At 40.9% G+C, this 17839-nt stretch overlaps 1 protein-coding gene across 4 annotated transcripts in view; it reads left to right on the plus strand.

Moving 5' to 3' along the window:
* Nucleotides 1-3831, plus strand: part of chid1 (chitinase domain containing 1) — a 133605-nt gene extending 129774 nt beyond the window's left edge. For all 4 annotated transcript variants that reach the window (XM_039763708.1, XM_039763681.1, XM_039763699.1 and 1 more), the window contains exons 12-13: nt 1422-1464; nt 2890-3831. In XM_039763708.1, the coding sequence (XP_039619642.1) occupies nt 1422-1464; nt 2890-2988 (142 nt within the window). In that variant the 3' untranslated portion in view covers nt 2989-3831. The remainder of the gene's footprint in view (nt 1-1421; nt 1465-2889) is intronic.
* The last annotated feature ends 14008 nt before the right edge of the window (nt 3832-17839 follow it).

Genomic DNA, 17839 nt, shown 5'->3' on the forward strand with positions numbered 1-17839 from the left:
TCTCTTGTTTCAGTCATGTCCAAAGCGTATCCTTAAGGTATATAAACCCCTGGGTCTGGTTAGTTGTGGTACGCAGCAATTTGAACCTCTGTCCACTCGCTTCTCTTCGTCTTGATCCAACCGTAGAAATCATTCGCCTTTTTACAACAAAGTAGGTCCAGTAAAAGCCTTCAAGATAGCTCGCTCACCCCTTGTTGTTTTTTATGTGGATGTGCTGAGTTGTTTAAGCTCTCTGCGGCCGCTTTGCACGGACAGTGCGGAGTGAGGCAGAAAAGTGACTCTGTCGTCTTAAAATGAGCTCTTCAGCAGCAGGTTTTTGATGTTTTGCTTCAGTTAATTTATGAATATTTGTTGCATCACATGTAGGTAATGAGAACAAGAACAACTCTCCTCAAAAGACCCTGATTCCATTCACATTTAAATGTAGGGGACTCAATTTCAACCATAAACATTAAACAATAAAAAATGGGGGGGATTAATCCAAGTGGAATTTAGTTCTTATTTTTGATCCTAGCATGTGGCATAAATAGAAATGAAACCAATGGCAGCACAAAAAATTTGGCATTCAAACTTTTTTTTTTTGTTATATACAATCGATGTTAGACTTTTGCATACCATTATTAAAACTTCAGCTTCTGGTGACATTCACTTTTATTGATGTAAAAACTGCAGTAAATGAAGATTCTATAATCTCTTGAATTACATATGTAGCGTGGCCTAGTGATTAAAGTGGACACGAATGGGTAAGAATCTACAATGAGTTATGTGTTTTTATTTGTTTGAATGAAGCAATGCCAATGCACCACAAACATTGGCTTTCAAGACTGCAAAGGTACTTTTATGTTTAATTTTTGTTATGATTTGGAAATGTTTTTACTAAGCAATAAACTCGGAAACAGCTGGGTTTCTGCTATTAACGTTTTGCTTGTATTCATAAAGTATAGTTATGTTGTTTGCATCTTTTGCATTTGTGACATATGAAAATAAGACCCAGCATTTTTTGTTTGTCTAAACTTTATAACATCATTGAACAAGGCCAAAGGCAACTGATTTAAGGGATACAATGTCACTCATGCACAGGGTGTGAGTTTATATCCTGCCTATAACTTTTCATTTATGATACTTCAGTGACTTGTTCATGGCCTCTGTAATCTTGATGGATTGTTTTCAAGATACAATTTCAAATATATATTGTCAGAATTATAACAGTAGTTTACAACCCCATCATGCATTTCACTGACATTCCACCTTCTTAACATATTCTTTAAAGAGACTACTGTAAATCTAAGTATGACATGAGGCAACAAAAAAGCTACAGTAATCTACATTAAAGAAGGCCTGAAGCCAGCTGAATAAATGTGACACGATTGTACAGTAAGACCACTTCATTAAAGTTCTTATGCGACTTTATTTTTCTTTAGGACCAACGGAGCAAAGCATGTTGTCTTCTATCCATCTCTAAAGGTAACTATGTATCTTGATAAAAGAGTAAAAGTGATAAATTTAAGTATAATATTCAATATAGTGACAGTCTTCCAAACTTTATAAGAACAGCGAAAACTATTGCGAATGTTTAAACATGAAACCGCACAGAAGTATTTTATGTGAATAATATGGCATTTGTCAACCTGAAAGAATATAACAAAGTGAGATTTATCATAGCTATAATTACTGTAAAATAATAAAGTGAGATGTATCATGACTATCGCTGATCACTGTAAGACAAAGAAGACATTTATAAAATGTTTTTTATACAGGGGTGGGCAAAAGTAGGTTTACAGTCGTGAGTACATTACACACAGAGTTTTATTCTTCCATTATTATTTATTGATTGAGTATTGTATTATTTGTCGTCTTCTTCTTATTAAGTTGTGCTTGAGTGTAGCAATCATAACCTGCATGTCTTTTTCAATACCCTGTGGTTTCAGTTGTTGAATGCACTTTTTATTTCTTCATCTCGAAGAAGTACAATAGCTGATGATACCATATATTTAAATACCATCTTCATTCTTGTTTTATCAACTTAATAATCTTAAGCTTTGAAATATTTGTTAAATGCATTTTTGGATACATATTGCTGTCTTTATAGTGGATTGCCTAAGAGTACAATAATGAAAATAAACACAAAAGAGCAGAAATGCCAGGCTCTCTCCCTCTGTCATGTCTGATGCGGATGTTGGTGATCGTGGGCTTCCAACAGTCTCTTTTGCTTACAATACTAAAAAAAAAATAAAACTAATTGCAATTTGTGTTTCCAAACCATCTCTCAGCATTTCCACTTGCTCTCTTTCTATTGATTTTATCTAGCAATGCAACACTTTCAATACCTTCAGTTCTGAACTGTGTCCCAAATATTTTATTTGTTATCTCACTGTCTAGGACATTTTTAGAATTCTTCTGCAAAACCATCTCGCAACTCTCTAATCTATCTTCCATTGTTTTGCTCGCAGACCATATTTTACAAACGTACATTAAGACAGACCAAATGCAACTCCTTGGAATGTTTATCTTTGTTTTCATTGTTTGTGTTGGTTTATAAGAATGGATAAGAAATACCAGTATTTCTTCTTTAAAAAAATGCATTACAAGCCATAGGAGCTTTCCAGCAATAAACAAAATCCAAGCTAGAAACAAATAATTGAAAAGAACCTACTGATTAAACCTACTTTTTGAGAATAGACTTTTATCATAAGATGAGGACTCCTTTTTTAAAAGGATTTCCTAATAAAAACAGATCTGGTGCTTTTGAATGTGGATATTTTCTACATAGAATGCATTGTGGTACTGTTTTAAAATTACTAAAATAAAAGCCAGCCTATGCTTTCTAAATTGGTTGCTGTTTGTTCTCTTCTTTCACTCATAATGTGCTTTGTTGGGTTTCTTTTCTAGTCTATTGAGATGCGAATAGCCCTGGCCAGTGAGCTGGGAACTGGCATTTCAATCTGGGAGCTGGGTCAAGGCTTGGACTACTTCTATGATCTTCTGTGAGCATATACTGTTTTACAAATGGATTATCCAGAGCAGCTCTTCCAACTGTCCAATAATTGTTTCAATGTCTCATGTGTTTGCCTAGAGTCACAGGTCAAAACTGTGTAAAATATTGTGTCTAGATGTGGATCACTCTTTCAAGTACCCTGTGCTTCCCAATTGGTTGGACTGATCTTGCCAGTAAAGCACATGGTCACCCTTCTGAGCCAAAATTTAATTTTATTTTGTGTCTGACTTTTAAGTTAATTATATTTAATTCTTAGAATTTTTTTGATGACATGGTGTTGGAGTAGTTAGCACTACTATAGCACAGCTCCAGGTGTATGGATCTGAATCTGGAGAAATCACCAGGTACTAAAATCTGCAAATTCTCTCCTGATCACAGGCTGTTCTCCATGTAAGCTTTTTTGCTGCATCTCAAAGACCTTCATGTTAAATTTACTTGCAGTTTTAAAATGAACTGATATCAATGGTTCTGGATGCTCCAAATATAACATCTCAAGGACTGCTGTCCCATCTTTCTTGGTTCTTGCCTTGTAGTCTAAACCTTCATGTCTACCTCCAGCTTCACTTCAGTACTGTACTGACATGATTGAGCCCCAGACGTGGCACAGGTGGTAAGTTGTAGATTGAAGTGGCTAGAGACTTGAAAAAAATCCATCCAAAAGATTACTGCAAATATGTTTACAAAAATATTGCAACATTTAGCCAAACATTTGCAATGTTGTTTATAACTATGCAAAATTCATTAATGGCTTTGGAAGACGTAGTCTTTGAACATAATATATTAATGAAGGGCATGTTTGCTAATGTTTCTTTGAAATAAAAGTCTTTTATCAACTGTGCTGTACTTTGTTCCATTTTGTTTGTCTGGCAAAGTCAAAAGCTGGCTCCAGCTTTTTTAAAGTCAATCCATTAGTCGGTGCAATGGATACACTTTTGTGATGTCTGAACCAGGCTTGTCGTGCCACTTGACTTTTTTTTTTTTTTTTTTTAATAATTGTATATGTATCAGGTTTCTTATAGTTTTTAGTCTTAGTTTAGATTTTTTCCCCACAAAAACATTTTATTTGTATTATTATATTTGTTCATTTCATTTTTTTGTAATTAAGGTATGATTAAAGGGTTATTATGGAGTTAAATTTTGTGTCAGAATCAGACAGAATTACACATAATTCTGAGTTTAGATATATTTGTTTAATATTGGTAGAAGCTAATATGTGTGGCCAATTCAAAACAAGAAAAAATAAAACCAGATTTTGAATATGAACAATTTCATAAGAAGCTTATATTTTTTGACTTTGATTATCAATTCACATTTAACTAGAATAAAGCAAACAACAAATGGCTAAAGTAGCCTAATACCAAAAAAATGTAGAGGCAAGGAATGCATCTTTCTCCATTGCACAATTTACTTTTCTACTGTCCCGTCATAGCTTGTACTCGTGTAGCACATGTTCCATTTTTGGCTGAGAGAAGCAGGAAATTTTTTAAATGATTGATTGTGTGCAACATTACAGCCATATGGACATGCCAGCTTAAAGAGACAAATTAACTTGAGCTTCTTTCTGTTTTCTGTGTTTAACCGAGTTTGTTTATTAAGATGGTGCCTTTTGCAAAAATGATAACATTTGTTATCTTGTATTAGGTGGACTTGGATTTGCATTTGCTCTCATATTTTGGTAATTTTTTTGGGCCTTTCTTTTTCTTTGCCCAGAGAAAGGTCATAGGCTAGTCTGCGGTGATTCTATAGGTAAATTTTAAGTTTGTAGGGTTTTTACCCTTAATATATACAGTGTGGCAGTAGGGGGCAGTAGTGCACCCTTGAACCCTCAGGTACAACTCCAGACACCAGGTAAAAGTCCACGACCTTTTTATTTTCTTTTAACACAGTGCACCAAGCACCCTCCACACTACTCATTCAATAAATACAATAAGCAATACTCTTTTAAACAAACTCTCCTCCTCGCCCAGACACTTGCTCCTCTACCTCCCAGCTCAGCTCAGCGTCTGGACTGAGGCACTGTCCTTTTATAGCCCCTGACCCGGAGGTGTTCCTGTCCCAACAGTCCACAGTTCCTTATTCCTTCCGGGTCAGGGCAAACAGTCCTTTTCTTCAACCCGGGAGCACGTTGTTCCTTCCTATCACGTGACCGTGACGTACTCGGGTCATAGGGCACAAAAGAGCCCATAAGCCCCCCCACAGCGACTCCTGGTGGCCCCCAAGGTATCCAGCAGGGCTGTGTATGAACACTGCAAGGTCCATAAGGCCCTGCTGGACCTCAGTGCACGATCCTGCTGTCGGGAGAGCTCCTCCTGGGGGCCTGGGGGTGCGGACCGGCATGGAAAGCCGGCAATCCTCCACACTTCCGCCCCAACCCCAGCGACGACAACTGGGGCGGAGCGTCCGGCCCCGCGAGGGACGTCCTCCTCCAAGAGGACGCGTCAGCCGGACCCTGGCTGCGGTGTCCATGTCTCTCGGCGAACCTTGGGGGAACGGTGTATCCTTTATGCGCCTGCTCCCCTGTCCTCCAGGAACAGTCTCGCCACTCGTGGCCCAGCCGACGGCAGTTGTAACACTGAAGATGTCCTCCTGGGTGTCTCCCTCTGCGAGACCAGAAACACGTCGGGAATTCCGTCAGCGTCACCTCCGCCCCTTTCTCCGCCAAGGAAGGGTTTATGGCCGCTTTGCTGCCCTTTAGCCCTCTCTCTAATATGTCGGGAGACCCACCTTTCCTTTTGGGGATCTCCCGCTTAATCTGGGGCTGGTGCTCAGCTTGAGGCTCCCTATGGAAAGAAGAGAGCCTCTTTGCTGTCTGCACACCCGTTTCCTTCAGCTTACCAGGAGCCGGCGTCAGTAGCACCACCTCGCTCCGATGAACAGCACTATTCAGCTGCACCGGCACGATCGGCACTCCCCCCGGGCCTCCTGTCTCCGGCGTTACCCTGCACGCAAGACCGGTCAGGTCCTGGAGAGTTGCACAGCCACGGAAAGCCATGTCATACGCATGCCCCGGGCTGTCTGCTCCGTTCCCCAACCATTCGGTCGTTGTGCCCCAGTCTCTTGTCGGGCACACAATGCTTCGTCAACCGCTATTCATCCTCTGTGGTGCCCGATCGCACTGTGTCCCCTTATATTCTACAATACGGGATGGACTCACTTGCACTCCCACATCGACCATCTCCGGAGCTTCCCGGGGCAGCCGCTGCACGAATCCCCTCAGAGCCTCCAACGGTGCTGCTGCCATCGCTCCCAATTCCTCCACACGTTCCTTCAGTTCATCTAAAGTCTGTAAGAAACGGCGTAGGGGCGCGAGGTACTCCCCGAGCCCCCATAAGTCCAAACAGTTAATGTTTACGGCCGGAGTTGTTTGCAATTCCGCATTTCGCTTACCCTCCGGCCGGGAACCAATGAGCACGTACCCTCCTGGCACGTGTTCAGCTGGGTCACGCAAAGGCTCCTGGGACTTGGAGTCCTCAGAGGAACGACTGGCTACTACAAGCCGGCTGAGATCTGCCTTTTTCTTTTCCCCGGCAGACCCTTCAGCCACAACCCGTCCCTCTTTGTCGGTGGCGGCTTGTATCGGCGTTGCTTTGTACGCCTCCCCCTCCCCTTCCAGGAGGCTCGGACCCGTCAGGGAACGACCGGCCTCATCAGAGGACTCCGGGATACCTTCACCATCCCGGCATCCACCGCAGGTGAACAGTCTGTTGTCGACTGGAGCTGTCGGTAGCCGTCTCGCGTCCTGGCCTGCGTTCTGGGAGCCGCGCCCATTTTGCCAAAGCATGAGGTAGTCAGTCGAGGCACCACTGCAAGTCTCTCGGCGGGCGTCTGCAAAACATGAAAGAAATATGCCCGAAATGGCGGGCGTTTTACCTGCAGCGCCCTCCGTAGCGGATGGTGGAACTCCCAGAATGTCTACGGAGGCCGACGCGCTCGACAGCGGTCCGTGTCCCGATTGATGCGCTCCCCGGGTTAACTCGGCCCGAAGCAGCGCTCGGTCCTCCTCGCTCCCCGTCAGGTAGGTCCAGGTCCTCTCGGCATCCGTCAGGCCCTGCAGCCCGCTGGGACTGACCTTCTTTTTCCCGGTCTTCTGTTGCAGCGTTCTTGGTAGCGGGTGGTGTTTGTACCTCTGTGAAAAGATGGGGAGTCTTTCTTAGGGTTGTCTGCCCACACAAAATTTATTTGTAAAGCAGGTCCCCGTCTTGTACCAGACGGACGATCCTGCCGACTACGCCAGTGTGGCAGTAGGGGGCAGTAGTGCACCCTTGAACCCTCAGGTACAACTCCAGACACCAGGTAAAAGTCCACAACCTTTTATTTTCTTTCAACACAGTGCACCAAGCACCCTCCACACTACTCATTCAATAAATACAATAAACAATACTCTTTTAAACAAACACTCCTCCTCGCCCAGACACTTGCTCCTCTACCTCCCAGCTCAGCTCAGCGTCTGGACTGAGGCACTGTCCTTTTATAGCCCCTGACCCGGAGGTGTTCCTGTCCCAACAGTCCACAGTTCCTTATTCCTTCCGGGTCAGGGCAAACAGTCCTTTTCTTCAACCCGGGAGCACGTCGTTCCTTCCTATCACGTGACCGTGACGTACTCCCAGGTCATAGGGCACAAAAGAGCCCATAAGACCCCCACAGCGACTCCTGGTGGCCCCCAAGGTATCCAGCAGGGCTGTGTATGAACACTACAAGGCCCATAAGGCCCTGCTGGACCTCGGGGCACGATCCTGCTGTCAGGAGAGCTCCTCCTGGCGGCCTGGGGGTGCGGACCGGCATGGAAAGCCGGCAATCCTCCACAACAGCATACAACATACCCTGTCCCAAGACAATGTGTTTACTATTGCTACTTTTAATGTTGTATTCAAAACATTCTGATACAGGGCTTTGCCATTTTCTACTGTCTAGGTCTGACCATGTTGATTCTTAAACTAGAAAGAGAATGTTGCCACCTGCAAGCCTGAAAAGTTCTGAAAAATCAGGAAGTAAATTTTGCCGTGTTTTGACACATGTCTACAAAAGCAGGGAAACTTTGAGACCCTGGAACTCTTCTTAGTGCCCCACCTATAATACCTTCAGAAAGTATTTGGACCCCATTGCCCCCAACACTCAATACCCAAAAATGACAAAGCAAAAACAAGATTTTAGTATTTTAGATTTTTGCAAATTTCTTAAAAAATAAACTGAAATGTCATGTTGACACAAACTGCAATAAGTGCTATGCAGTCTTTGCTGTGACACTTGAAATTTGGCTCAGGTGGAACCCGTTCTATTGATTGGCATGTGGACATGCTAGCTGAAACACACAAATTACCTATTGATTGGCAGTGTCGATACGATTATAGTCCCAAAACCGGGACAGCTCCTTTCAGTTCGATATAGACTTTAGACGCTTGACTTAATTTCCAAATTTGATCCATACCCAATGGCACATTTCGATAAATTACTGGAGAAATGTGGTCAGGCCTCATTATTACCTCTACCCTACAACTAACAGGGTTACTGGCAGGTACCTCGAGGAATCCAGTTGCATTGGGACAGAATTTGCCCCCAGATGTGTGGTGTTCAAATTTACGAGACTTCCATTGGGCCTCATGGTGTGCCTTTAACTTTCCAGCATATGATGGATCATATTTTGTGCCCTCATTCTGAATATTCTGGAGCATATCTCGATGATATGGTCATTTTCAGTAATGATTAGCAGACTCCTCTGCAATGCCTACAAGCAGTGCTTGACAGGTTGAAGCAGGCTGGGTTGCCAGCTAACCCTAATAAGTGTAAACTGGATATGTCAGAAATGCATTATTTGATTAGATCACATTTTTTTTTTTTTTTTTAAAAAAAAGAGATGCTTTCATATCCGCATCCAGAAATGCAAAAGCAGATTCATGCTTTTCTTCATTCTGCAGACTGAAGTGAGTGCATTTGGTTTGGGCTCTGTCCTTTTTCAAGTTTTTGATGGGGAAGAACATCCCATCACGTACTTGAGTAGGAAATTACTTCCCATGGAATTTAATTACTTGACCATTGAGAATAAGTGCCTGGCGAATAAATGGGCTGTGGAAGCACTCTGTTATTACTTATGGAGTCGGAAATTTACCTTGGTGACTGATCACGCACTACTCCAGTGGTTATACTGACCGAAAGATATGAACTCCTGACTCACTATGTGATTCCTTAGTTTGTAACTGTTTCATTTTATTGTATGTTACCCCTTCTGCACACATCAATACAGATATCCTGTCTAACCAGGCTGAACCTGGTTTGGATGGTCTCTTACTTCTGAAAGGTGTGAAAAATGCTAAGGGATAGGGTGTGACAGAGATGGTGGGTGATGCATGCAGAAACTTTAACACTCTGTTAAACATTATCTCTCTATTATAAAAAAAATCCTGGGAGAGAAAGACTAGGTAGATGAGATGTGAAGATCACGGAAGACAGTTAAAAGACCCATGAGACTAAAGAGATTGGCCATGGAGCGTTTCGCGGGGACCTTAAACATGAGACTTTGCTCCAAGAGATTGACCCAGGACTATCTCGCAGGGACGTAGAACATGAGATTCTTGCAAGGCACACCATACTTAAAACCAAAATCAAATAAGACCATGGGCAGCAAAACACTCAGTTGTGTAAAGGCTTTGAGCGCACACAGATCCAGGGCTCTCAGTGCGTATAAAGCATATAAGGACAATATGTTATAGATGAAACATCGACGACTAAGAGAAGAAGAAAGAGCAGCGCGGAGAAAAGAGACTCAAAAATGTTGGAGAGAAAAAATGCAAAAAAAATAACCTAGGTGCAAATTCAGAAAATAAGGAAAGTAATAATCAGGCCGGAACAAGTGAAACTGGAAAAAAAGCACGTCCAGTCAGGCTCAGAAAAAAAGACAGAATAAAAGACAAAGTAGAACTTCATAAACACGTTCAAAAATGTTGGTGCTATACACACGCAGAGCAGGTTAAAGATTATGAAAGCAGTGGAATTCGAAAGGCTCCAAAAAAACGATGGCGCTATACACATGCAGAGAAAGGTAAAAAATATGAAAGCAGTAAAATTCTAAAGTATTGTAGCGTCGTAGCCAGGTTGAAGCCTTTTTATTTTTGAGTGACTGATAGGCTCGATTGAGGGAGGGCGGAGTACAGCACGGAAGACTGACAGCGGGATATTGATTGATGTGGTTAAGGGGGGGAGGGGGGGTGGTTCCCGGTGCTAGAAGGTTGTGTTTGGGGTTACAAAGTCGCCGTTCTTGATTATTCAAGTAAAACTTGTGAGACTTTACAACGTCTGTCAGGTTTTTTTTTTAACTTCTTTTCGAGCCGGACGCGGAGGTCACTACAGTATCAAAAAAAGATAGTAAAGATTGCATTAACACAAACAAAAGGAAATTATTACTCGAAAAAAGGGCAAATAATCATCATGGACCAGGTGTAATTGAAAAAATAGCAGGACAAAGCGAGGTCAGAAATAAAAGACAGAGTAGAAAACAAAGTAAAATGTCATAAAGAGGTTAAAAAACAAGGTGGCCAAACACATGCAGAGCAGGTTATAGATAACGAAAACAGTGGAATTCAAAAAACTCAAAAAAAAAAAAAGTAGTCAAAAAACACATGCAGAGCAAGATACAGAATATGAAAGCAGAAAAAAACAAAAGTGTCAAAACAAAGAAAGTAAACATCACATTAGCGCAAACAAAGAGAAATTATTATTTGGAGAAATAATGAAAAGGTGAATAGAGATCGAAAATATGGACAAAGGTGATATGTCGGAAGTATGTAAATATTGTAAGGCTTTGAAGTTTAAGTCAAGAGAATTTCAAAAACGTGGTTTACCTCACATGCATTTATTGGTTACTTTGCAAAAAAAAGTTTTAATAAGAATCAAAGACACTTCTAAAGAAGCCCTGTGCTGGATCAGTGGCACCCTTACCGTACTTGTCACCTGATGCTTAGAACATTTAAAGCTGAGCTTTTACTTATGCTTTTGCTCTCTTTCCTTCCCAGCTGGTGAACCTACATGATGAAAAGGGCTTTGTGTTCTTTTAACCTGAAGAAGCGAGCTAAAGCAGGGCGATTGCCGTGACAGTTTGTGTATTCAATGTGCTTATGTCCTGAAGAAAAACAATTTAGATTTTTTTTATTTTGGATAAAGCCTTGGGGCTGCTTCTGCCTTTTAAACAATAAAGTTATTTTATTTAAATCCTGTTTGGTCTTGTAATACTACCAAAGGAAGCAGTCCTTCTAGCTGGAACTTTGGAGAGTATCTTAACATCATTATTCAGAAGTCAGATTGGTCTGTATGATGTATATTGTTGTAAGTCCTTGTTTTTCTTCGGAAAGATGGTAATTAATGCTTGGCAAAAAGTTTGAGGTAGAATTTTGATGTGTTTGGCTTTTATAAATGTTGCTAATAATAGTGGAGCTAACATACTTTAATTTTTTTTTTTATTAAATTCCACTGGGTAGCCATCAGGGCCTCCTGCTTTCCCTCTTTGAATTGAGTTTATAGTCTCTAGTAATTCTGGGAGTGTAAGAGGTTTATCCAGTTTCTCTGCACTAAGAGTATCTAGCTATGGTATCTGTAATGCATCAAACTCACTACATTCTTCTTCAAACTGAGTAGAATATAAGTAGTTATAGTACTCTCTAAATATGTGGGTTATATTTTTATGGTCAATGATTTTATCTCAATCTATGTTGCTAATCATTGTTGTTGCAATGTTGACTTCCTGTTTGTGGATTTGTTGAGATAAGATCTTATTAGCCTTGTCTCCATGTTCATAATAATGATGTAGCGATTTAAAGATGAGTTGTTGCATTTCTTTAGTTGTCAAGAGGTTAAATTCTGATTTCAAAAACTGTTTTTTTTCTTGCCTCATTTGGAGACCTGGCATATTATTATATCTATTCTAGTGATTACATTGATTAACTGAGATGGCTTCTTGGTTACCAATTTATTTTTGTGAGAAAGATATGAAATAATCTGCCCTCTTAAAAATGGCATCAGATTTTCCCAAAGTATTCTGGCAAATATATCTGAGGATGCATTTGTCTCTAGAAAATAATCAATTTGCTTGGACAGAAATTCTGCACAGTTCTCATCAGCCAATGACTGATTTAAGACGCTAGTAATGAGATGAATGGGTAGGGCATAGTGATTTTAAACTCCATGATAAGAAGGGCATGGTCAGAGAAAACAATAGTGTTGTTATACTTGCAAGATTTGATGATGGGTAAAGAATTATCTATGAAGAAATTCTTGAGTAGCAATGATGTACTGATGAGAAGAAGAGATATGCTTTTAAATTTGGATTTAAAAATCAGGTAAGTTATGATTCTTCACAAAATTATTTTTGCAGAATTAGACGTTATCTGGCAGCTGAAGATCTATCCAGGTCTGCATTTAAAACATACTTAAAGTCTCCGGCCGTTATAATTTTATGAGTGTTTACATTTAGACTGGATGCAAATATATTTTGGATGAAATCGATTATCCACATTAGGTGCATAGATATTTATCAAAATCACTTTAGTATTAAATAAATTTCCATCACCATGATATATAACCCTTTAGGATCAGATACTTCGTATGCTACTACAAATGGAATTGGTCTGTGTGTTAAGATTCCCATACCCCTCGTTTTCTTTGCAGTGCTGGAATGAAACATTTGGTCAATCCAATCTATTTTAAACCAGAACTGGTCCTTACTTATTAAGTGAGTCTCCTCCAAAAATACTACAGTGCATCCAGAAAGTATTCACAGCGCATCACTTTTTCCACATTTTGTTATGTTACAGCCTTATTCCAAAATGGATTAAATTCATTTTTTTCCTCAGAATTCTACACACAACACACCATAATGACAACTTGAAAAAAGTTTACTTGAGATTTTTGCAAATTTATTAAAAATAAAAAAACTGAGAAAGCACATGTACATAAGTATTCACAGCCTTTGCCATGAAGCACAAAATTGAGCTCAGGTGCATCCTGTTTCCCCTGATCATCCTTGGGATGTTTCTGCAGCATAATTGGAGTCCACCTGTGTTAAATTCAGTTGATTGGACATGATTTGGAAAGGCACACACCTGTCTATATAAGGTCCCACAGTTGACAGTTCATGTCAGAGCACAAACCAAGCATGAAGTCAAAGGAATTGTCTTTAGACCTCCGAGACAGGATTTTCTCAAGGCACAAATCTGGGGAAGGTTACAGAAAAATTTCTGCTGCTTTGAAGGTCCCAATGAGCACAGTGGCCTTCATCATCCATAAGTGGAAGAAGCTCGAAACCACCAGGACTCTTCCTAGAGCTGGCCGGCCATCTAAACTGAGCGATCGGGGGAGAAGGGCCTTAGTCAGGGAGGTGACCCGATGGTCACTCTGTCAGAGCTCCAGAGGTCCTCTGTGGAGAGAGTAGAACCTTCCAGAAGGACAACCAATCCACCAATCAGGCCTGTTATGGTAGAGTGGCCAGACGGAAACCACTCCTTAGTAAAAGGGACATGGCAGCCTGCCTGGTTTTTCAGTGGCAGGAACTGGGAGACTAGTCAGGATAAAGGGAAAGATGACTGCAGCAATGCACAGAGACATCCTGGATGAAAACCTGCTCCAGAGCGCTCTTGACCTCAGACTGGGGTGACGATTCATCTTTCAGCAGGACAATGACCCTAAGCACACAGCCAGAATATCAAAGGAGTAGCTTCAGGACAACTCTGTGAATGTCAAGCCCAGACTTAAATCTGATTGAACATCACTGGAGAGATCTTAAAATGGCTGTGCACCGACGCTTCACATCCAACCTGATGGAGCTTGAGAGGTGCTGCAGAGAGGAATGGGCGAAACTGGCCAAGGATAGGTGTGCCAAGCTTGTGGCATCATATTCAAAAAGACTTGAGGCTGTAATTGCTGCCAAAGGTACTTCGACAAAGTATTGAGCAAAGGCTGTGAATACTTATGTACATAGGATTTATCAGTTTTTTTTTATTTTTAATAAATTTGCAAAATCCTCAAGTAAACTTTTTTCACTTTGTCATTATGGGGTGTTGTGTGTAGGTTTCTGAGGAAAAAAATGAATTTAATCCATTTTGGAATAAGGTTGTAACATAACAAAATGTGGAAAAAGTGATGCGCTGTGAATACTTTCCGGATGCACTGTATCTTGGCATTTAGAGCAATTAGGTGAGAGAATACTATTTTTCTCTTTAATTCATGATTGAGACCTTTGACATTCCAGCTCTTAAAGTTCACTGTTTAGTCATATAGACATTGCTCCTGAACTTTTGTTGACATTTTGTAGTATTATGGTAATATTGCATTACTCTCTTTCCCAATCCCTCCCCACTTTGCCTCCCCAAGTTAGGCTAGACCACACTTCATGAAGTCCTGGTTCTCTAACATTCTAACAGACAAAACCTGTCCAAAACAAAATGAACCCCCAAGCAGCGGTGTAGAAAAGATTAAAATTAAGATGATGTATGATAGTTTTTCCACTATTAATTTTACTGGGATTTTACTTTCGTTGTTTTCAGAGAGACCTTTGATTATGATGATGTTCCTTCTATATCTTCCAGTGCAGCTAGTTTGTCACCAAGCACTTTGCCCTCTGATTTTGCAGCCATTGCTTTTTTGTCAGTGGCAGATGTTCAACTATTTCAGTATGAGTCATAAACGTTTGCTTAACATCTTCAATCACAAAGTACTCTTATTTTACTCTCAAACATACTGATATTTTCTTGTATTTTTTTCATCAATTCATTCTAGAATTTCTTTAAAGGTTGCTGTTAAGTTAGTACTTAAACATTTCTCCAGGTCTTTTATAACTTGAAGTTGTTTCTCTTTTTATATCCTTTATTTCTTTCTTTATATCCCTTATACACCTTATGTACTTTGTGACTTGCAGGGGGCGCATCATCTCCCCAAATCCAACACAGACAGACACAAAGCTCAAGTCCAGCACAACATTGTATTTTATTGAGCTGTGGGAAACGCTTACCAAATGTTTTCCACTTTCACTCAGTACAAAAGCACCAAGCACAATAGAGCAACAGCAGTTTGTCTTCTTTTTCACTCCTCTTGGTACGCGTATTCCTCTATTCCTCTCCCTCCTGACTCTAGCTCCTAGAGCAGTGGTAATGGGCTTCTTTTATCCTGCACCCAGGATTACTTCTCGTGGCCTGTTAGCGTGGTCCAGGTAGGGCTCCACAGTCCCTGGCAGCACCCACGGAACCTAACAGGGCTGTGCCAGACTGCAATTCCCAAAGTTCTGTAAGAATACGAGGCACTGTTGCAACCCAGGAGGGCTGCCATCTAGCACTCCGGGAGAGATAATGCACCTTGGATGTTCTCTCCCCCAGTCCTTCTATTACAAAGGAATCCTGGCTGGGCAAGAGTGCTGGCCGTTTGCCACACCTTTTTTATGTCACTCTTTATATCATTTATGCCCCCTATGAGGGCAGTAGACATTACCTTCAGCTTGGGCAATTTGTTTAGGTCATCTCTTATCTCCATAGGATGGAGTTGTGAGTCCAGTTGCGGTTGATTCTGCTGACTCACAGGGGGTATTAGCTGTAGTTGACAGAGGGAATAAAGGGGCCATTCTCATTGCCAATAATCCTCTTGGAATCGACCAATTCTCCTTGCCTGCTTCACTTGCAGTTTCGATACCACTTTCACTTTTGGCTGGAGCCGAGGTGTCAGGTCCTGGCAGATCTGTTTCTTCCCTTGTCTGTACCAGGTCCATCTCTGGCAGGCCATACTGTGAACTTGACACCAGTTTAGACTTGGTTGAAACTTTAGCTGCCTTATCCCTTTCCTTTTTTTTAATGAGCCCTTTGTTTGTTGCCCATGCTTAAATATACTTGCATATAATGTAATTAAATCCACTCAGGTTGAGTAAATACAGGATATCTTGGGATGATGGTAAACAAAAACGGTATAATAACACTGCTACTTAATGGCGCTCCATCTAGATGTCCATCTCTCACAAAGGATGAGATCATCTCTCTTGACAAATCCAGGCCTTTCCCAAAAATCATCCCACTTGCCTATGCTTTTATTTGCACACCAGGTTTATAGGCAGTAGTGAAGGGAATTCAATATGCTATGAATCACATCCCCTGTATATAATCTTGGTAAGGGGCCAGACACAATTAAATTCTGACATTTTCCTTTTGCTTTGGTGCATAGAGAGATGAAGTTTCTCTTTAATACCTCCGATTGCTGTAAACAAATATTGTTTGTGCCGACTGCAGCAATAAGGTAAACACTTCATCGCTTGCCAGAAGATCCAATTTAGCCCCTATGTCAGATATATCCACTCCTGGGAGGTATTTATTTAACATTAACTACTGGTTTAACATAGTTTGGAATTCTAACATTCCTCACTATGTAATCACCAATTATGAGCACTTTATTGTTCTCAGGCTCCACAGGCATCTTGTAGAATGCTGAGAATCTGCTCAGGGTCCGAATTGGTAACATGGGTGCTGAGGTACTAAATTTTGATTTCTTAGACCCCTTTCTCACCTTTGCCCACTCAATTGGTGCTGCCGTTTTTGGCTACACACTGACTACAGTAGGACCTGGGGATACTAAAGCCGAATCATAAGTAGCTGAATTTTCTAAACAGTCAATTCAATTTTTGGTATGCCTAGTCACTATCATGTTCCTTAAATGTGATCCTCCAAATTGCATATTTTAATAATTTTTGGTAGGTGAAACTGTCTATTATCGGTCAGAAAACCTGAGAAGTACATGATGCACAAGACAAACAACATATAAATGCACTCTCAAAGGGCAGAGAACAGATGAAACTTACGTTAAGCACCAAGTTCATCTTTATCCCTTTTTGCAATAGTGTTGGTGCTTTCTGCATTCAGCTGAATTGCTAGGAGGCTGTCAGTTTTAAGCTTTCACCACCCAGTGGGCGATTGACTTTGCACTGTTAATTACTTCTCCTTGTCGGATATAGGCTTTACTCAAGTGAACTTTACTGACAGAATTGACTAGTTTTCAGCTATTCTTTTCTGCTGCTTGTAAAATGCTATGTTCGTGTGTCATACGGCGCTCACGTGCTTCCGCTCACTACTGCTTAATAACGAGAGTGCTGTTCTTCACTTGGCTTCACAAATTATGGGCTCTGAGAAAAGCCACATGGAATTTCTTTGACATGCCATGCTTCAGCCATCTACCAAGTACAGTCAGTCAGGTGTTGCCTTAACGTGCTGATGCACTCATCCAAGGGGCATAACATATTACAGCCAGAATGACTGCAACTGATCTGTCAGTATACAAGAGAAGTGTGAACAACATTATTGATACCTTAGGGTTTTCAAAAGATTGTGTATGCTGGTTTTCAATTAGCCTGTCTAAGACCAAACAATTTTATTATGAAGCTAAGGGTGAAAGGTTCTTGTCATGAATGAAACCTGGACCCATTACTTTGAACCAGAGATTAAATGAGTGTCCACCATTGAATGTCCACTTTCAGCAGGGTAGCCATGGCCGCTTCATTTTTGGGATGTAGATGATTATGGTATTATACTGTGAGACTAATTCCATTTTGTATATTCAAACTCTGAAAAAGTGCTAGATGGCATGAGGGGTTAACTTAAGTTAACTTTTATTTATAGTTAGTCACACGTTTACAGCGATATAAGCAATTGCTAAAGCCTGAAGACCATCAAAAATGTATTAACAGCCACTGATTTTCCATTTTAAAAGACAGTATTTGATTACATAAAATCGGTGTTCTTCACACATCCACTTTTTGGTATGTAGTGTGTGTTGTTAGTGTGTTCTTTGTACTTCTATTCAGTGAATGAACAAGCTTGCTTTTATTTATTTGTT

The sequence above is a fragment of the Polypterus senegalus genome, chromosome 1, assembly GCF_016835505.1.
Source record: "Polypterus senegalus isolate Bchr_013 chromosome 1, ASM1683550v1, whole genome shotgun sequence".
Taxonomy (NCBI): domain Eukaryota; kingdom Metazoa; phylum Chordata; class Cladistia; order Polypteriformes; family Polypteridae; genus Polypterus; species Polypterus senegalus.